General features: G+C 32.3%; 1 protein-coding gene across 2 annotated transcripts; it reads left to right on the plus strand.

Annotated features, from left to right (window-relative positions):
- The first annotated feature begins 9,609 nt into the window (after positions 1–9,609).
- Positions 9,610–17,868, plus strand: LOC139519521 (uncharacterized). 2 transcript variants are annotated; one of them, XM_071311640.1, is made up of 6 exons: positions 10,319–10,524; positions 13,620–13,753; positions 14,376–14,721; positions 15,676–15,801; positions 16,257–16,550; positions 17,136–17,868. In XM_071311640.1, the coding sequence occupies exons 3-6, from the start codon at positions 14,655–14,657 to the stop codon at positions 17,300–17,302; spliced, it is 654 nt and encodes a 217-aa protein (XP_071167741.1). In that variant the 5' UTR covers positions 10,319–10,524; positions 13,620–13,753; positions 14,376–14,654; the 3' UTR covers positions 17,303–17,868. The 2 variants fall into 2 exon arrangements, with proteins under 2 accessions (XP_071167742.1, XP_071167741.1); XM_071311641.1 differs by having other exon boundaries at positions 9,610–10,524; positions 13,620–14,721; positions 17,122–17,868.
- Positions 17,869–22,773: the final 4,905 nt, after the last annotated feature.

Consider the following 22,773-nt stretch of genomic DNA (forward strand, 5'->3'; position numbering starts at 1 on the left):
ATCTCAATGTCAGACTAGCTGGCCTTGCCAAAATTAGTTCAGTAGATTTAAGTCTTATCAAGCTAGCGTTACATCGATTTGTATAAACTAAATAAGATATCTTATAAACTATATGAGATATCTTATAAACTATATAAGATATTTTATTAACTATATAAGATATCTTATTAACTATATACGATATCTTATTAACTATATAAGATATCTTATAAACTTTAGAAGATATCTTATAAAGTATATAAGATTTCTTATAAATTTTAGGATATATAAATATATAAAATATCTTATATAATATATAAGATATCTCATAATATATATAAGATATCTCATAAAAATGAAATTATATAAGATATCTAAGACATTTTGGTTTTTGATGACACAGTACAACACTGTCGCATTTCGAAATGCGAGACCAAAGGCTGCAAAACTTGTGAAATTTTAATTACAAATGTTGAATTCACTAGCAATTTGACCAAGAAGTCATATTTTACCAGAAGTTACGGTGATCTGAATTGTAAATCGATAAATTTCGTCTACGGATTTAAGTGCAACCTTTGCGGATTGGTATACGTCGGTGAAACGAAAGGAAGGCTAAACAAACGTATGTGCGGTCATAGATCAGACATTAACCTCAATGCTAACGACATTCTATACCAGCATTTCAATCAGCCCGATCATTCCATCGTTTCTAGGCAATATCCTTCATCATAAATTAGTTCAATCGAAAACACCTCCTTATTTCAAAGACCAGTCTGTACCAATCATTTCTTATACCTATACTAAACCTATTGCAACTAAAATTTTCAATTACAAACACGTTTTGCAGGATCTCGATATTGACGACTTCAAGTCTAAACCTCATGATTGCACTTGTGCTAGGTCCCAATTCACATATAATCCGGCTGGCCATGTTATTACCGGTGACCTCAACATTGTTAATAACACTTCTCTACGAAATGTGTTATCGAAAGGTCCGAAATATCGTGAGCCTAAATCCATCAATTGGAAATACAACTTTAAAATTTTGATGGATTCAGTCGAGGATTATGTCAGGCAATGGGATAAGCGCGAGAAGGAAGACGTAGACACTCTTTCCGAATGGATTAAGGCAGTGAGGTCGTTGATACAAATCAGAATTAAGAAACTGAATGGGTCTATCAATGTTCATGCTACGTCAATCTTTAAAGACCCAAATATTGCAAAACACTTATCCTACCTCCATAACAAATATGTTGTTGTCCCTGCAGATAAAGCCCCAAACAACATCGTTTTTGTGTGTAAAACTCATTACGGTAACTGCTTGATAAACGAATTAGGTATTGACAATTCACTTGGAAACTCAACATATACCATCACGACACTTACCAAAGAGGAAATCCTGGATAATCATAGGTCTGTTCTATGTTCCTTTGGAATTTCAACCAAAGATGAAGAACTGGATCTTCCATCACTGTATTGGATACCTAAACTTCACAAGTGTTTTTACAAACAACGGTATATTGCTGGGTCTTCAAAGTGCTCCACGAAACCTCTTTCTTAATTATTAACATCTATTTTATCAGCAATCAAAGACGGGCTTCAAAGGTATTGTGAAACTGCCTATTCTAGAGGTGGTGTGAATCAGATGTGGATACTTAAGAATTCCAAAGATCTTTTAGAGTACATACAATCTAACTCTCTTTCATCTTGTGTCAGTATTAAAACATTTGACTTTTCTACTCTTTACACAAGTATTCCACATTCCAAACTAAAAGACAAATTGAAAGAGTTGGTATTGCTTTGCTTCATAAAAAAGAATGGCCAACGAAGGTATCTTGTCTTAGGGAGGGATAACTCCTACTTTGCAAAGGATCACTCTGATTCAAACAAAAAATTCTCTGAAACTGATATTATCAAGATGCTTTAAATTTCTTGATTGACAACATATTTGGTACGTTCGGAGGACGTGTTTTTCAACAGACTGTCGGCATTCCAATGGAACAAATTGTGCCCCTCTACTTGCCGACTTGTTTCTTTATTATTATGTGGCTGACTTCATGCAGGAACTTCTTAGGAAGAAAGATAAGAAGTTAGCGATATCCTTTAACTCTACTTTCCGCTATATAGATGATGTTCTTTCACTAAATAATTCAAAATTTGGTGACTATTTGGAACGCATCTATCCCATCGAACTAGAGATAAAGGATACTACAGATACAGTTAAGTCAGCCTCATATCTTGACTTACGTCTAGAAATTGACAATGAGGGTCGGTTGAAAACAAAACTTTATGACAAAAGAGATGATTTCAGCTTTCCATGATTGTGAACTTTCCATTTCTAAGTAGCAACATTCCAGCAGCACCTGCAGACGGGGTATATATCTCCCAATTGATACGACATTCCCGTGCTTGCATTCTCTATCATGATTTTCAGATATGTTCCTTACGTCGTAACTACAATCCCCTTCCCTTTCCCTAAACACATCTTACATCTGTTTTGATAAGATTAAACTTTATTTAAGTTCGATTTTGGGGGTATTTGTGTGCGTACAGTGTCAGAAAAACACATTTGAAATGATTTTTTTTCCCCGATTTTCTGATCGCCTTGATATCTGCAAAAGAGACTTTTTAAGAATGTTTAATATTACTCTAACGAAAAATCGTAGCTTCTTTATCATTGTATGTAACATATTATCTACGAACTAAATTAAATCAGAGTACGGGAGGTTCATGTCCATCCTGTTACCGCTACTTAAATCAGCCGTGACATTGTTCTCCCTATGAATATAGAATCAGTCAGTGTTGATTTCAAAAGTGAAAAGTAATCTTTACATTTATAACGGCACGTTTCTTGAACGACAGTGTAAAGAAAAGAAATTTCAAGACATTTAGTGAAAACAAATAGAGTACTTTTTTTCATGTCTATGCTGTTACCAACAATTTTGATTAATTACACCATCAGTATGCTTGTAAAAAGTGCATTAACGTGTAGGAAACCAAATTCACAATAGAAAACCATAATCACTTCACCAAAGGGAGTAGTTATTATAACAGCAATCCAAAACGAAGAAATCTGTCTATCCTGCTATGTCTATCCTGTTACTATGGTTGCTATGGTTACAGTAACTGTTACAGGATAGACAATTGTGGACAAAAACGTGGTTAAATATTTTATCTTAATATAAAGGTTCAAAACGAATGAAATATTTCGTTGTTTGAACTCATCTTAAGCTTATAACGTCTTAATCTTCCCAATTAAGCATTTACAGATGCAATACTGATATCGATAACAGGATAGACAAAAAGGTAACAGGATAGACTTTAATATAGTGATATATCATAAACGTACGTTCCTGTTACCAATGGAAATAAAGAGAAAAGTAAACTAACTTATGAGGGATTTACTTGATGTTGGGTTTATTTGAAAGGGTGAAAAAATTCCGAACAATATAAATTGCTATTTTAGACTTGCATTACTGGTGGTAATTTTTACAACCTTTGAAAACCAATTTTTAGAGGCATATTTCAGTACAACCTGGAAAATTGGCAAATAATCTATTATTTTACAGAATGAATATGTATAAAAGTTTATTCTCTTGAAAACCATCTAATTGGCTACGTAAAACAAGCTTAACATTTGATCTAAACCTTTTCTTAATAACCCAAAATTTCTTTAAAAATGGTAACAGGAGAGACAAAATATTGTACCACTGATCAAAAAATGTTTCAATATATTCTTTTATGACATCATTAAGATTGCATCTTTTAATATGTTGTTCTTAAAATATTGTTTGTTTTGATTTGCTTATATGTAGAGGGTTGTTTGAATGAGTAACTTTTAATAAATTTTTCAATTTCAAAATTCAAATTTTTGAAAATGACCCATATATGTATTTTAGCCACAAAATTTCACTGCATGTATTTTTTTTCGTCAAGTACATGTATTGTACATGTTTGTTGAAATTATATTTTCAATGTTTTGCATCGTGCGGACTATAGTATAGCTATTTTACATGCATGTATATATATGGATGATGATAATGTATTGTCTATTGAATAAGTTTCATGGGAATATTAGTTCAAGACAAAATTTGCATGGTTAGACACATAGGTGGAATCCCGTATATTTTGCAAAATCTGTAAAAATAATCCAAAATTTAGAATGATATTGAAATTTCTGACACGTGTTTGTTTCCACATAAGTTTACAAATAATAATGTCTCGGGATAAATTATGCAATGATGTCAAGATATATTATTGCGTAAACCCCTGAGGGTTTACGCAGTATATATTGGACGAGTGATGTAGTCTTTCGGAACACCGGATGTTAGTCGGAACACTTCTGGTCTTTCTATGACCACCTTTCAAATACATGCGCAATAGCTATGACCACCTTTCAAATGCATGCGCAATAGCTTACAAATCTGTTGAATATGCATTAGCATCTTAAGTTGCTATAGAGATATTTTACGTATGATCTGAAATTTATTATGATATAATATTTTCTTGCACACGATTACAAGCTGCTAATATTAACCTACATGCGTAGTATTTTAATTAGACAAACGATGTAACCAGCTGTGTTTAGATATGAGATAAGATTTCATGTAAACAATGCGCTTTATATTCTGAACGAGAATAATTAAAAATAAAATCTTTAGAAAGAGTTTTAGTAGCATTTTATTTTAGATTTTACGTTTAGTGAAGATGTACATGTTGTAAAAAGCAAGCTATTTATTTTTTTATACTGAAATTAAAGGGAAGTCTTTCTTGCATATGATTAAATTACAGTTATTTTTTTTGGTTAAATATTGCAACTTTAATAAAAAAAAAAATGGTTATTAAAAATAAAATTAAATAGATATTGAATATGAAAAAATAAAATATTTTGAACGAGAACAATAGAACAATTAAAAATAATATCTTTAAAAAAAGTATTAGCACTTTTTGAAATTTTACGTCTAGGATAGACCAAGGACATGGAAATATAATCATAAATACGTGCCTCAAATAGGTGTAAACACGAGGATTTAAAAAAAAATCGTTTATTGAAAATAACGTTAAAATTAATTATGAAAGTTATGTCCGTATTTATTTTCATTAATATTGCAAATTTAAAGTTATTTTCTTTGTTTAAATATTGCAACATTATTTACTTTTTTTAATAACCTCTGAATCCTTTTCGTCATTAAAATGCGACTGATAAGTATAGATATTCAATATGAAGGGGGAAAAAATAACCGTGACTGAAATCTAAATCTAAAATTTATTTTTAAAAAATACACATTTGACCATTCAGATGTAAGAAATGATACTTCAAGCAATGAAACAACGAATTAAATGTGCCACTTTAATTACGACTGATCATGCATGCATTTTTAGCAGACTTATCCAGGTCGGCGATAAGATATCGAATACAAAAAAAAGAAGATATCGGGTTTGGTGTCAATGAGACAACTATCTGCAAGAAACCAAAATAACACAGAAATACAAACTATGGGTCACCGTACGGCCTTCAACAACAGGCAAAACACGTACCGCATAGTCGGCTATAAAAGGCCCCGAAATGACAATGTAAAACAATCAGTCAAAAAAGAAAATTAACAAAGTCCGTATCATCGTATGCATAACTTAGTTGCTCACCAGAGGAACTTTACGCAAGCGTTTAAACACGCGTTCCATAAGTTTGAAGTACGTCGAAATGCAAAGGTATACGCTTGGTGAACGCTTTTACTTCAGGAAAATTTTAATGGAACATAAAAAAAATCATTCAGCTCAAGCGTTTGTCAAACGTATATACATGTACCTGTAAACTGCACGCACATAATATACACGCTACACGAGCGTTGAAAACGCTACAGATAAGTTTTAGACACGTTAAGGGCACATTGCATACAAAAATACTCGTCGCCTTAAAGCTTTCATTTAGGAAAAGAAGTCCGATACGGGTGAAACTTCATCAAACCTACAGAAGATATTACACCCTCTCTAACCATGCAACATGGGACTAGACATAGAAGTACAGGAACTACTCACATTAGTTTGAGCTGTACAAGATCTACAAAAATATCCCGCCTGCCTCAAAGGTGCATATAGGATCGACAATGGTCCAGCACTAATGATACAAATACCAACCAGAGTTACAATGACGTGGTAGTAAGTCTTTAAAGGCCACCGAGCGGCCTCACAAAATGAAAAAAAAACTACTATTTAGTCGGCTATTAAATGCCCCGACCATTAATAATATATATAAGATTTAAAAAAAAAAATCAAACAAAACTACACAGCCTTATTGATAACAAAATAATTTACGAAAACAACTTGACCGAAATGAATTATGAACAACAACCACTGTACTACATGTTTCTGGCTTTAGAATGGACATTGGCACATAAACAATGTGGTGGCCATAAACCCAACCATCCCAAATGAACCAAATCTTAAGGACAACACATCGCAAGAAAAAACTGTAAAATATCAGTTGCAATTCGCGTCCCTAAAATTATGGGTACGGTGCACAATAATCACTTACATAAAAACAATAGACACAAATCACTGAAATAATCGCACTTACCGAAAGCTATTTCAAAGCTAGTGAACATATGTAGACGAACCAGTGGACATAGACGGACTGGTAAACATGTAAACAGACGGGCGAATGTGACAGACTTATTGACAAACATTCACATATAGACAGACCTGCAGTTGGGAATGTAGGAAGACCAGGAGAAACGCTAAGGTACGCTTTACGCACACCCAATACACGCTTTAAGCTCGTTGTGCACACGATACAGATATGATTGACAGGTTGAATGCATCAAAATTACTAGCGTTTTGGTAGCGTGCATGATTTTTTTTACCTCGGCCGACGTACGTCGGATCTATACGTTGATGTGTGAAGCCTGTATTACATTATTTAAACCACTAAACAGGTAATGGCAGTTTCTAATTCTTATGCACAACAAAAGTAATATAAGACAATACATCTTTATTAAACAATTATCTAATATATATATATAATGCCAAACAAGCATTTGGGTTTACGATTGCATTTCTTTTTTTAAAGAAAGCAACTTGTTGCCATCTTTATGCATGTTATGAGACCATACAAATTCTTCATCATCAGAATCATCGGTAGCCCGTTTGTTAACAAATAATAATATCACGTGATCACACACTGCACTGACGATCCAAACTACACAATTAACACATACAAAACCCATTTACAGTTACATAAATAAAGCCAATACCAGAGAAATGGTTGGTGTTTTTATTCCGTTCTTGACTAAAATCATAAAAGCTGGAGAACTGATATCGTCACCAAAGATTAAAAGGATTCTGGGTGATGATATGTAATTCTTGCTTAGCAGTGCATGTATTTTTTTTCATAATTTGATTACGTTATTATACGAATGACTTCATTAATATCAAGTATCGACCGTGCACGCAAGGGCTGTATAGCATCAAGTAAGATTTGAAAACAATATGCGGTGATTAAGTAGAGAACAATTAATTAATTCGTATGCACATATACGTTTACGTACCTTCTTGATTTTCAAATTGATGTAATCATGATAATCAATTCACATAACATTTAAAACTTATTTTGCAGAAATTTCATGTTCTAGATAATCGCTATTACTGTTTCTTTCTTATTCGTTAATTATGCTATAAACCAATAAAAATGACATTGACTGACAATACAGCCCTTGCACGGTCGGTTATACAGGTGGACAGCACAGCATTATAATATTTAAAGTAAAGTATTAAAAACAATATACACACCAGAATGGAGAATTCGATACAATTTTACTTGCATATGAAGTTTAATTTATACATCCAGCTGATACGATATTCAAGAGTTTGAGTTTCCAATCATGGTGTTTGCTGCTTCCAAGGAAACGATCATAATTTCAAAGGTAAAGTCATCCCAAGAATTTTAAGGGAAAGTGTGATAATATTTTGATTTCATAGGAAGTTTTAAGGAATAGTTTCAGAGCGTGGTTATTTATTGTGCTCATCTGCTTTTATGGATCTCAGATTCACCTTTTTGTTATTTTGATTCAAGACACTCCTTTCAATTGCTTTTCCCTTTCTCTGCAGGGTGTGGATAAATATCTATTTTGTATTTTTTTTTTTATCGATTTGGTTAATTTTTCGTCAAAATTTCTTCTTTCACCCTTACACGAGAACAGACTACATGTATATATGGACTGCCACCTTCGATGATCATTATTTTTACTGACACTTGATTTTTCACTTACATTTTATTGCTACTGTTTCCTATTCATTTACTGTTTGCTATTTATATCAAAAGTAAACGAGAGAAAGTTCTTGTAGATGAAGTTAAAAGAATGAGAAAGAGCAAACTCACAGAGGAAAAGAAAGTTCAGGATATTTTAAACATTGTAAATCAAAGTGATAACTGGGAGACATTCATCGAAGTGCTAAAACAGGATCTTGGTAGATATTTTATATACATACTTATCTATTCAACTAACCACAGTTTTATCGTCATTACATACACATGAGATGTGTATAAAAGATAACAAGTAGATTGCAAGAGGGTATACAAAGCGCCTTTCTAGATTGTTCAAATAAAAACAAACATGTCGGATATACACCAATACAGTACTCACATCACCATGATCACGCTCTAAATAAAACGTCTGAGTTCTGGTCATATTTCGAGCAAACGTAAACTTGAACTCTACATTGAAATGTGACAAGAAATAGCAGTTTACCTCGTATCGTAATTCAAAACGCAACAGTACTTCAACTCGATCTACAACTCGAAATTTGACGCGACCACTTACTTGAACTCGCAACATAACGAGGACTTAGACTCAAACTCGAAATATAAATCAAACTCTTACTCGATTGCTAACTCGAACTCCAACTCGATCAATGGTTAGTCTTACTCTCTCATTACACCTGCAAAAATCACTTTACCTAATGATTGGAATGAAATGGTGAACGACACACATATATATATATATATATAATGTCTTGTGATTTAAAACAATACCTATGTTCTTTTATGTTAATACTAAATCTAACTTGGTCAGACTTCACCTTCGTCCCAGACTTACTTTTAAAGCAGTATGACCCTTCTGTCGAGACACAACTGCGAAACATTATTGGTGTACTATTTGAAGAAACATAGAAACCAAACCGCTTTCAGAAGCACTAAAAAGCCACGACTTATTGACTGAACAAGACGTGCAGGATATTAGTACCGAAGGTTATAACTCAGAAGAAAAAGCAGCATTGATTGTGTTGATAGACAGAGTTGTCAGACCTCATCCTCAGTCCTGGTTCAAAGAATTTCTCGATTGCATGATAGGGATTGGAATGGCAGAAATTGCAAGAAAGATTGCTCCGGACATAGCAGGTTAAGTTCTTTGAAATAATAGGATAAAAAATATCGGCTGAGGGAAATTATTTCGAAATGCTCCCAATGATTGCATTTAATAGAAAAATGAGAAGATGTGGTATGAATTCCAATGAGACAACTCTCAACAAGAGACCAAATGACACAGAAATTAACAACTGTAGGTTACCGTACATATATTAGCCTTATTCAATAAGCTTGTCGTTGTCAAATCGCTGCAGTTTTTAGAAAGACAGATAAATCATCTCTTGACAATTAAACAGATAACATAGAAGATTTTTCCCGTGCAAGAATTTTTTTTCTCACCTATATAGTATTTAAGTACATATTAATTGAATAGCCTTTGTTAGCATGAAAATAATGGGATGTCGTAAAATTGACATTAAGACAATACATTATCCACCATAGTCGAAATGACGTGAATATAATAGCTCGAAATACCATCTGTCAACAGTGAGCAAAATCATACCATATGGCAGTCTATAAAGACTCTATAAAGGAACCGGACACAACACACCGTAAAACATTGCAAAAGAGAAAACAAACAGCCTGATTAAAAATGACAAAACAAAGACAATAACTGAACTACAGGCAAATGACTTGGGACATGTTTCTAAGGACTCAACCCTTATTCTACTCCAGGAGATTGACGTTATACCACTTAATAATAAAAAAAAAACCCTGCAAACCTCAGATGGAAAGGGTAAACTCAATCAGATTGACAAGAATAAAAAAAGACAAATAGACACAAGATAAAATTAAGAATGGCAATTGGGATTGTGTCAAAGAGACAACAACCCTGACAAAGATCAGAAAACAGCTTATGGCAATGGGTTGAACAAACAAGACACCAAATACTTACATTAGAATACTCAGAATTTTTGAAAGTTATGTATATACTGAAAATTAGAAACAACAATGCTTGATAAAAACTTATATATTCGTTATTTATAACCGCTATGAATGTTTTTTCATACACACACAACATACGAATCTCCTTGCAAATATTTACAGCTCTGATGCTTGTTTGGCAGAGGTGGATATTGATGATCATTAGAGGAAGTTGATTATGGAGTTGTGCCGAGGACAAATAGTTAAGAATGTGATACCATCTGGTTTATTGACTAATTTAGGATCAGTCTTCAGTATGGGTATGCTTTTTTGATAAAACGTATCACGTGTAGTCAAATGAATTATTATTAGAATACGTCAGAAAATGCTATGACGACGCTAAGATGGGGAACTAAGCAAATAAAGTTCAATGTCAACACTCAAACTCACTAAACTCGCATGAAAAACCAAAGGCTTGCGAAGAGCATTTCTAAAAGACTCCTTTATGAAGTTCCAACATGTGTCGACATGCTTTTATCAGTTTGGTAGATATACTTTAAAATGTATAAGATTGCAGTTTCGGGGACGGGGGTGTAAAAACTTATCAACATCCATACACCATTCCCCATGTAAAATTGAAAAATCGCCTAAAAGAAATTATCCACAATGCCTTTCAACATAAAAATGGTAGCATACGCTATAAATTTATTACTTTGGGATTTCATAAAGCATATTTCGTTAATAGTGACAAACAAAAAGGTAAATCATGCTACACAGAAGAACAAGTAGTCAGTATGCTGGAGTTTCTTATCGACAACATATTTGTTGAGTTTGGAGGTAGACTTTTCCAACAAGTTGTCGGCATTCCTATGGGAACAAACTGTGCGCCTCTTCTTGCCGACCTCTTCTTATTTTCATATGAATCGGAGTTCCTCCAGACACTTGTCAAAAACAAGAGGATCAAAGAAGCCAGATTATTTAATTTCACTTTCAGATATATTGATGATGTTCTTTCCTTAAACAATCCGAACTTTTCTGATTGGGTTCCATTAATATATCCCCCAGAACTCGAGATTAAAGAAACAACAGACACGGCTTCCTCCGCCTCATTTTTAGACTTATATCTCGAATTTGACTTACACAGTCATCTCAGTACCAGAATCTATGACAAACGAGACGATTTTAATTTCGAAATTATAAATTTCCCCCACCTTAGTAGCAATATACCAACTTCACCTGCGTATGGGATATATATTTCTCAACTTATTCGATATTCAAGAGCTTGCAGCTCCTACTCAGACTTTGTAAAACGTCATCAGTGTCTGAGTAGAAAGTTGATGAACCAGGGGTATGTCAAAGAACGTCTCGTCCTTTTTCTAAAAAAGTTCATCGGAAGGTACCAAGACCTTGTTGATAAATATTCCGTATCAACTTCTCAAATAATACACGATGGTCTTGATGTATAGATTTTGCGTACTGATGTTGTGTATCATCTTAACAACATGTTTTATTGTTCTTTTATTTGTTTTTGTTCTATTATTAAGATTACTTTTACTGTTGAATGGTTTTATGTGATATCCGTTTGACGTGGCTCGGTACTTATACATCTCGTCAATGTGTTTGTATTGGCTTTCATTTTTTTGTGATTTGTTTTGTATATGTGACTCTTTGTATTTCTTTTGTGCTTATAACGTGACTCTGTACTTTAAAAGATCCCGTCAGTATGATATTTGTCTATAATATGTCATATGTCATTATGATATATTTCTATTGTGAATTACTATATATGTTGAACCACAAACGTCAAAATCAATCAATGGCGTAGTGGAATTAACAATTTTTGGATTCTCATAAATTCTATGTATAACTTTTGGACTAGTTTGAATCTCGGTCTATTTCTGTAATTTAAAATTGTTTGTATTCACATTGAACGACAAATTTATGTGACGTATATAATTTTTCTGACGTCAGACACTCAAATCAATCCATGTGTTCTTAGACAGTAGATGTTTTTGTGTCCTGTTAAATTGGTTCTGTTAAAAAAATTTTGGATTCTCATAAATTCTATGTATAACTTTTGGACTAGTTTGAATCTTGGTCTATTTCTGTAATTTATTCTTACATACTTTTGATTTTTTAACCCTGTATACGTACATTGTCTATATAGATTTTAAAATTGTTTGTATGCACATTGAACGACAAATTTATGTGACGTATATAATTTTTCTGACGTCAGACACTCAAATCAATCCATGTGTTCGTAGATATGTTTTTGTGTCCTGTTAAATTGTTCCCTTTTAAAAGTTTTGGATTCTCATAAATTCTATGTATAACTTTTGGACTGGTTTGCATCTGGTCTATTTCTGTAATTTATTCTTACATACTTTTGATTGTTTAACCCTGTATGCGTCATTGCCTATGTAAATTTTAAAATTGTTTATAATCCTGGTACTTTTGATAACTATTGTATGCACATTGAACGACAAATTTATGTGACGTATATAATTTTTCTGACGTCAGACACTCAAATCAATCCATGTGTTCGTAGATAGTAGATGTTTTTGTGTCCTGTTAAGTTGTTATACGATGATGACTGATGTACCCATATTTTGACTATTTTATTAATTGTGACTGTTTATTTAACGCATCATGTAAATGAAGCGGAATTTGATGAGACTGTTATTAAAGTGAGAGGGTTAGCGCTATAGAACCAGGTTTAATCCACCATTTTCTACATTTGAAAATGCCTGTACCAAGTCAGGAATATGACAGTTCTTGTCCATTCGTTTTTGATGCGTTTTGTTTTTTGATTTTGCCATGTGATTATGGACTTTTCAAATTGATTTTCCTCTGAGTTCAGTATTTTTGTGATTTTACTTTTTACCCTAATATTTTTTGTCTGATATGTCGAAAACTTATAACAAGAACCGATATAAAATTGTCTGCTCTACGTCTTCAATATTTAACACACTGACTATAGCGCTTTATGCAGTATCGGGGAAGACCTCGGATCACCAACATTGAGATTTATACTGCACAAAATAAGTATGGTTTTCAATGAGGCATATACTGAAGGCAACTGCATGTAACATTAGAGTCTACAACATGAGCAAAATCTATAACGAATAGCAAGCTATATCAATGATAATGCTAATTATTATAACACTAGTAAATTAGTCAGATTTTTGATGCTATTGAAATTCAAAGTGATTTCTAAAAACTACAAAAAAAATTAGTCACTCTGTTTATTTCGAGCTAATAGATTGTAACCTTTTTTTCAAAAATAGCATATTTCTTTTGGAGAAATATTTAACATGTATGACCACATATTTAATATTCCTAATTCAAACTATTGAATGAAACAATTTCTTATCTGTTTGCATATCTTTATGTAAATTTTACTGCTCACTTCCAGATGAAAAAAGGTCTATTAGATCACTTGAGAGAATGGAATCGCCACAGAGTGCAATGGAGAAGTTACTGGAAATGTTAGACCAAAAAGATTATGATGCAAATGACAGATCTTCAAACAAGCATTAATAGAAGATGGTAACAGATCATTATCTCCCCAACCCACTCAAACCCATGAAGCTTTTCCATCCCATCTTTCTTAACTAAACATTTGACAACGTAAAATGTAATACAATTACATGTAAGATAGGATTAGAGCAGTTTGAAATCTATACACAAAAAAAGTAAATTCATAAAAATACTGAACTCCCAGGAAAATTCAAAACGGAAAGTCCCTAATCAAATGGCAAAATCAAATGATAAAACACATCAAACGAATGAACAACAACTGTCATATTCCTGACTTGGTACAGGTAATTTCAAATGTAGAAAATGGTGGATTGAACCTGGTTTTATAGCGTTAAACCTCTCACTTGTATGACATTATATTTACAACGATGCGTGAACAAAACAGACATAATAGGTAAAATAGTAAAAATATGGTTAAGTTTTGAAATGTGTATATAAAATGGGTAAATGTTCAATTAAATATGTCATGACGACATACAAAATCGAAGAAACATAAATCAAAACGTCAAAATACTCGAGAAAGTACTTAAACTGAATTTGACCCACTAGTATGAAAGGCGGCATTGCAAATGAAATTATTATGAAAAAAGAAACATGGATATACTGATAAAAAAAATTATGACCTTTACAGACTATGAATGGGTAAATGATTTCATCGAAGGTAATTTTGTCAGCTATGAAGATACAAACACTTGGGAACTTTTAATAAATCTGTTTGAGAAGACATTGTCTGAAACTATTAGACCTCGAGAAATTTTACCATATTTAAGAGAAAAGTCTTTGATAAGTGAAAAAGACTCACAAGAGGTTGATAATATGAGTAGATTGTATATATAGTGAAAATGAAGCTGTGTTCCGACTCCTGACTTATCTTCCAAAACGGAAACCCAAAGACTGGTACCCAGAATTCATGCAAATACTTTATGAAACTGGTTCTGCACATGTGGTTAAAGAAATCGATCCAGAAAAGTATGAAAGTGAGGGAAAATTATATCATTATATATAATAAAATATTCAGATGATTTAAAAACGATTTGAAAATACATTGAACTCGCATAACCTTTCTTAGAATTACCTGTATAAAAGTACATTCTCTTATGTCTTTCTTATATAAAATTTTAAAATTTAAGTTATTTAAAATTACCATAAAAGAAGGGCGAAAGATACCAGAGGGACAGTCAAATTCTCAGATCGAAAACAAACTGACAAAGCCATGGCTAAAAAATAAAACGACAAACCGACAAATAATAGTGCAAGACACAACATAGAAAACTAAAGACTAAGCAACACGAACCCCACAAAAAACTAGGATGATCTCAGGTGATCCGGAAGGGTAAGCAGGTCCTGCTCAACATGTTGCACCCGTTGTGTTGCTCATGTTATTACAAACCCGGTAAATAGTCTAATTCGGAAGGTCACATTCATGGTGAAAAGGGAAGTGGATTGTAGTTACGACATAAGGAACATATCCGATATCATCTGTGAAACAGTTATTCCCAAGCAACACAACAATTCTGTCAATTTCCCCCATACGACAGTATTTCATTAACTTAGTGTACCGGTAACAAATCATTTTCTACTGGACAGTGTTTTTATTGCATTCAAGTCCATCGTGTAACAACACAATCGTTTACCATCTGTATCTATTGTTTCTGCTTTATAGGTTCATCGAATGAGTAAATATAACACACTCGTTGTCGTCTTATATTGATTTAGAATGTCGTTTAGTTGGTACATCCGTTTCTATTTAGGATGTTTCCCTGTTATGGGTCGCTGTTCTCAAAATTTCGTGCAAATATCATCATTTTGGTTCTTGCTAAAAGCATAACAAATATTTTTTATATTTGTGAATTATCTTTATAGTTCTATTTTGGATACATCATCATTCTGCTATTCAAAAAATTATTATTAAAACATGTGATCTTTTGCAGAGCTGAATGTCGGTATTTGTGTCAACTGCGCCAATATCAATGTTAATGAGCATGATGAGACAACAGAACCTACAGGAATACACATGTCTAACATGGAGTATAAAACGAAAGAAAACTACATGTCTGGTAAAAAATAACGCGGTGTACTACATTTTGAAACCTATAATTTAACTTGAATAATATTGCAATAACCTATGTTACATTTACTGTTGAGATAGATTTCTTTAAAGCAAAACATACTGAATAACTGAATAACTGAGTCAGGAAAGCTCAGAGCCACAATCAAAAACGATCATGACATTAAAATTGAGAACCAAATAACTAATAGCTGTTGATATAATGACATATTTATTTTGTATAAAAACAGCCTTTTTTTATTGTACTTCAAGACACATTTATTAATATGAATCAGATATATTATAAACCATTTCTTACTTTTGGAAATGTCAAAATTAAAGCATCATGTTGCTAACTAAAAGACATAAAAGTCTGCTTTTATGCAAATTAACACGATCTGCAATAGGCTTAATCTGTTAGTGATACAATGTACTTAAATACTTAAATTTGATGCTCTTTTGTAGTTACAAAGCTACCAAAAATATCGAGTGATAATTTGAGTGCCCCACAGACGGTGGATCGACTAACATATCAACCTGTATCAAACTTCAATTTGAATCAAGATAATGATATTTCAAAGGAGAAGCTTTTGGCAAAGAAAAAAGATGAGGAAAAATTTAACAAGTTGTCAGAAAAAGACTCGGAACCACAACCAGAATCTGGACGTTCAGAGCTCGACTCACGTTTTGTTGAAAACGTAAAGAGAGATATAGCAATGGTAGTTTGCCCTGAAAAAGTGTGCAACAAATTGGGATCTCGTAAGTTTACACAAAATTATACAGATATTTGTCATTAAAAAATGTTTGTTTCTTGTTTTTGTTCATGTCATGCTATTGTTGTAATGTTCATTCAATTTACAAATCAAGTTTGATATTTATTAATTTTATTTCATTAACACAAAGTGAACCAATCTTGTTCCTTTTCATACCATTTTTTACCAGTTTTCCCACAATAACACTATTTTAGTTTAATATATATGTAAACATATTAATCGTCTAGACATAGAACGAATAATGGGATGTTTTTGCTTTGATATTTGCTTCTGACAATCTATTGCGTCCAATATTTTCGCGGGTATGCAACTATTGAAAATTATTTCATCACATTTTTATAATAACTAAAATAAACCATCGCCTACCTTCTCGCTACTGTGTTTGTTTGTTTATATATTTTTTTTAATCATACGCATTGCTATTCCTAAGTTTTGATTTAAAAAACCTTTTAGAGTAAAAAAGGACATACGTCTAGTTGATAAAATGAAATAATTTATTCTGTTTTTTTTTTTTCAATTCCTTTGCCATAAATGTTTTAGAGGAATAATGTCTGCAGGTTTTGTTTTTCAGTTATACCCGTAAGAATAGACTTTTCAACCGAACAAATGAGCAAAACGAGTGAGTTTGAAATGTCTTGTACATCTAACATGTCCGTACCAATTGGAGTGCAAAGATGTATGTTCCATCTTGGTAGTGACTGTTATCTGACTGTGAATGTATTTAAATGTGCTTTATAGATACACATCCGACAGTTTTACAAATCTGAAGAAAATTTATGTCCTTCTTAGATAGGTGTGGCATTTACTTTGAAGAGTTGGTTGAAACTTGAGATTTCTTTCAACAAGTTGGATGAATTAATGGAGCAAAACCTTACTCGTTCTTTGGAAATGAAACATGCGATTGGTTTAGGCGATATTATATATGCAACATTAGACCCTTCGTATCAAGTCGTTGATCTAAGACACTACTGGATCCCACATGGCAAAACTAAACTTGAGGCAACGAGAAAGGGATTTTTTTTTAGATAAAACTATTAAGAGGAACAATGTGAAAGCAGTAATTGCAATAATTCGTAATTATGTTCCAGAATTAAATGATGTTCAACTTTTGAAATAAACTGTAAAGGGCATATACTAAATACATATCATGTTCACTGAAAAATTATACCGTAAATATCAAAATTCTTGAATATCTGTGAGAACAGTGAAACCTAAAGGACACTATGGAGGACATTTTTGAACAATTTGATATTGTAATAGACAAAATGAGAATATCCATATCGAATATTAATATGTTGTGCATTTTCAGTCTTATTTTTCCCGATATAATATATATTTAGCGAATAGATAAAAACATTAAAGATATAATTTGCACGAACGTATTTGTTTTCAGCTCACCTGGACCACTTGGTATCCGTATGCCCTCCGTCGTCATCAACTTTTACAAAATCCTTCTCCTCTGTAACTTCTTGGCCAAATTTGATCAAACTTTTCCACAATCATTATTACAGTATTTAGTAAAACAAAAATTATCCGATGATCTAGCCTTCTAAGAAACATGGACTACAAAGCATAGGGATACAATGGAAGTTTTGTAAAAAACGCTGGCAAAAGAGAAAATCTGACAGTGGACGAAATGTTCCAAATGTTAGATCTACATATTTTTTTTTTTTATTATTATTAATTCCGCTTTTTAACAATAACTTTAAGAAAAACTGCGAACATATTTTCGTGACATGCGTATATAATTCATAAAACAAAAGTTATAGACTCGTCCAGAGCCCGTCTTCATTCAAACATTAATCTGCAGAATAAATTCGTGTGTGACAAGAAAGGACAAATATATTATGAAACATCTAGAAAAAATCAAATTTGGCATTTTAAGAAAAATAATGAAAAAATACAAGCTAGCATTTTGTGGTAATCTAATGCGTCGAATGTGAACAGTCAAACGCAGAAACCAGTAGAAAATATCATATTAAATGATCCACCAATAATATAAAAACAATGGTCTACCTCAAAATATTCTATGTTCATGGTTGGAATTGCCATTTTGTATACAATTTTAGGTTTATTATTCATTTTGTAACACATGCATCTAGTAATTCATTTTGAGTTCCTGAATTTGAAATGATTTTCTGATTTATGACTCTGAATCACAAAAGGAAAAGTTCATCTTGATTCTTCCCTTGGTCTTTATTTTGTAGTTTTGTTATGAACCAAACTACCTCCCTAGTTGTTAATGTCTGTCAATTGTTTGTTTTAAATTAGCCAATATAATTAATATAATGAATTTATACACATTATACCTGTACAGTTACATATATACGTCACCTACAACAAAAACAAAACTTGAAATATGATGGATTTTTACTTTGTTATCACGTATTTTAGATATAGCCACCATTATTAATAATTTTCTTCAGCTTAGAAGAAGCTATTTCTGCTGTTGAAAGAATCTGCGTCAAAATTGGAGAAAACATAGATGTGCCACTGTCTTTTTCGTTTGTTGCCATCTTTTTATCATGTTTTCGGAAAATCAAAATCGGAAAATATCTTTTCTAAAAATAGAAATTGAAAGTGAATAAAGAATATTTACGGAAAATCAAAGGGGAATTCGCTTTATTTTAAGATTAATTTTGGTTCCTTAATATTGAAAATATTTCACGGCCATTTCGCTACACATGCAAATTTTGCGTGAAGTCTAAAATCGAGCAAACGTAAACATGATAAACATGGTAAAACGAGCGTGAACATTTCAGACACGTAAATTGTCTTTGAGATCCACTTGATTCACACTAGAAAGGAGTAGGTCCGGTAAGAACCGATTTTGGCCTCAGAATTCAGGTTCATTTAACAACAGATTTTCACCACTTTTTAAACATTTAAGTGTCTATTTCATTTGAATCAATTAGTTTATGTAAAAGATTTTAACTGATTTAGTCATTAAAAACGATCCGATTCAAGCTCAAACATGAAAAATCTACCAAATATGCCAAAAAATGTCACTTTTCAGATGTTTTTTGTCAAAAATGAAAGTGGCCGCATCCTGGTCATCCTCAACCTTTATATATGTTATGTATTATCATAAAATGCAACTCATATTTCAATATTAAGGATGAACACGAATGCGGCCACTTTCGTTTTACACGAAAACCGTCTAAAATTTAACTTAAATGCTAGAATTGTGAAAATTTCAGTAATTTAGCATAACTTAACGGTGCTAGAACCCGATATATGTGCATTGTATTGTCAAAAAAACAGCCCATATTTATGTAGCAGAATCATTCTTCTGTTCAATAAATACTAAAAAGTTTACATTTTAACAATTTTGTAAAACTGCTATATTTTGGGACCAAAAAGGGGTCTTACTGAACCTACTCCTTTGTCATGTGACATTTTACTTAAACTTTACATCAAAAAGAGTGGTTTCATGATTTTAATTAATGTTTGATATATGACTGAATCCGGACTTTATTTTCAAAATTCACGTGAATTCCATGTGAAACTCATATATTAAATTAGTTCACGTTAATTGTAAATAAAGGCAGTAGTGGTATACCGCTGTTAAGTCATAAATCGATTGAGAGAAAACAAATCCAGGTTACAAACTAAAACTGAGGAAAACACATCAAATATAAGAGGTAAAAACGAAACAATAGAAATACTAAAGAGCAACAAAAAACCAAACGACAATGCAACACACACAGTCATTTTTCGGACTTGGTACAGGATATTTTAAGAAAAAAAAACGGCGGGTTGAACTTGGTTTTGTGACTAGCCAAACGCTTTTATGGCAATGTTAAATACAACACTAAAATGACAACATCACCTTACAGGACTAATAAACACAAATAAATGAAAACATTCAGGATAGAGAAATACACAAATTAACAATACAATAGAACATTACGACATAGTTATTAAAGGTACTAGGCTTAACAAAAAACCAAACGACAATGCAACACACACAGTCATTTTTCGGACTTGGTACAGGATATTTTAAGAAAAAAAATTGGCGGGTTGAACTTGGTTTTGTGACTAGCCAAACGCTTTTATGGCAATGTTAAATACAACACTAAAATGACAACATCACCTTACAGGACTAATAAACACAAATAAATGAAAAACATTCAGGATAGAGAAATACACAAATTAACAATACAATAGAACATTACGACATAGTTATTAAAGGTACTAGGCTTATAATTTAATACGCAGTACGCTTTTCAAGAAATAACAATTTCAAATTCCACTATGTAAAAAGAAAAAAAAAACAGAAACAAATAAATAAAGCTATACCGCTATGCTACTTCACCCCAACCACACACTTTTTTTCCATTGCTAATAAAAAAAAATACTGATGGAGGAGACTGACGATATACTACCGATACTTATAGAATACCATTGGTCATCTCAACGATATTGATTTTATCGCTTGTGCCGGCACGGCGAAAATGAGAAAAGCAATCGAGTTGAGATGACCAATGATAATCTGTTTATCGCTATTTTATTGTAACAGTGGTGACTACTGTAACCATATTTTGACTATTTTACAGATTATGTCTGTTTTGTTGACACATCGTTATAAAAAAAACGGAATTTGGTGCGATTGTCATACAAGTGAGAGGTTTAGCGCTATAAAACCAGGTTCAATCCACCATTTTCTACATTTGAAAATTCCTGTACCAAGTCAAGAATATGACAGCTGTTGTCTATTCGTTTGATGTGTTTTATCATTTGATTTTGCCATTTGATTAGGGACTTTCCGTTTTGAATTTTTCTAGGAGTTCAGTATTTTTGTGATTTTACTTTTTACCTTTAACAACGTTGTTAATGTGAGAACAGCACGCACGCCCTTAATTTCTAGTGACATTTTTTCATATCACACTACTCTCAGTGCCAAGAAAGGAAATTATCAGTCAGTAAGATCAAAGGAAAATTTCGTAAAAAAGCGATTATATCATATATCACAGACAACCGACTTAAAGAGTTTCATTTTCTTTTTTCCTTTCTTTTGCTTTTCATTTTCAGATAATCAGCCCCCTTTTCCCAACTATTCAGTCTACTCCTACGTCACTACGAAAAACAAAATATACAAATTCATATTATATCATGACAAAACATGCCTATCCAAAACAGTACAACAGAGCTTTTAAAGTTTTTCAAAATTGAACTTTGACTACAGTTAGCACAATTACATATATGACATTAATCTGTCAAACCCGTTTTGTTTTATGTACATGTATAATGGTCTGTAGGGGTCCTTCTTTTCTGTAGTCTTTAACAATTCCCCCCTTTTCTTTATTCAGTTTGACATTTATTCTCTATTTTTCTATTTTTTATATTTCAACATTTAATTTACCTTCCTTTTCCAGAGGCAGGTTATATCTGTTCAAATTGATTGTTATTTATTTTTGTCCTGAAAAGGCACTATTTTCCACTTGAAGTTGAGCAAGCAAAAATTCTTAAAATCAGTATGTCATATGTTATTTTCTTTTTTTCAAATTAATGATTAGTATTAATTTCGATTGTACAATGTATAAACGAACGTTCGATTTGCATACATTTGATAAAACTAAATTTCAAAAACTTACTCATAAAGTAATCTAAAAATAATTTGTCTGGAAAACAACTGAAAATTTACGTCAGTCACAGAATGTATTGGTTTTCTACGCTCCAAGCATAGATATGATATATATATATATATATGTATCAACATTTCAGCTGTCCTTGCCAAAATTAATTCAAAAGAGTAAAGCCTTAGTGATTTAAAATGAATTTACTTTCAATTTACATTTAAGATTCCTTTAATTACATTTAACATAAGTTATCAACAATTTGAGCATGTTGAGTGAGTATAGTCATTCAAGATATGTCACAAAACAAATTGTCTGGCGAATGTGTGTTTGTTTACGCATCATTATCAATATTATTAAATTTGATGCGACTGTCGTACAAGTGAGAGGTTTAGCGCTGTAAAACCAGGTTCAATCCACCATTTTCTACATTTGAAAATGCCTGTACCAAGTCAGGAATATGACAGTTGTCGTCCATTCGTTTTTGTCATTTGATTTTGCCATGTGATTAGAGACTTTCCTATTGAATTTTCCTCGGAGTTCAGTTTACTTTTTAGCTTCCCTGGCCCAAAGGGTCAAGTGAGCTTTTCCCATCACTTGGCGTCCGTCGTCCGTCGTCTTTACAAAACT

The sequence above is a fragment of the Mytilus edulis genome, chromosome 4 (assembly GCF_963676685.1).
Source record: "Mytilus edulis chromosome 4, xbMytEdul2.2, whole genome shotgun sequence".
NCBI lineage: Eukaryota > Metazoa > Mollusca > Bivalvia > Mytilida > Mytilidae > Mytilus > Mytilus edulis.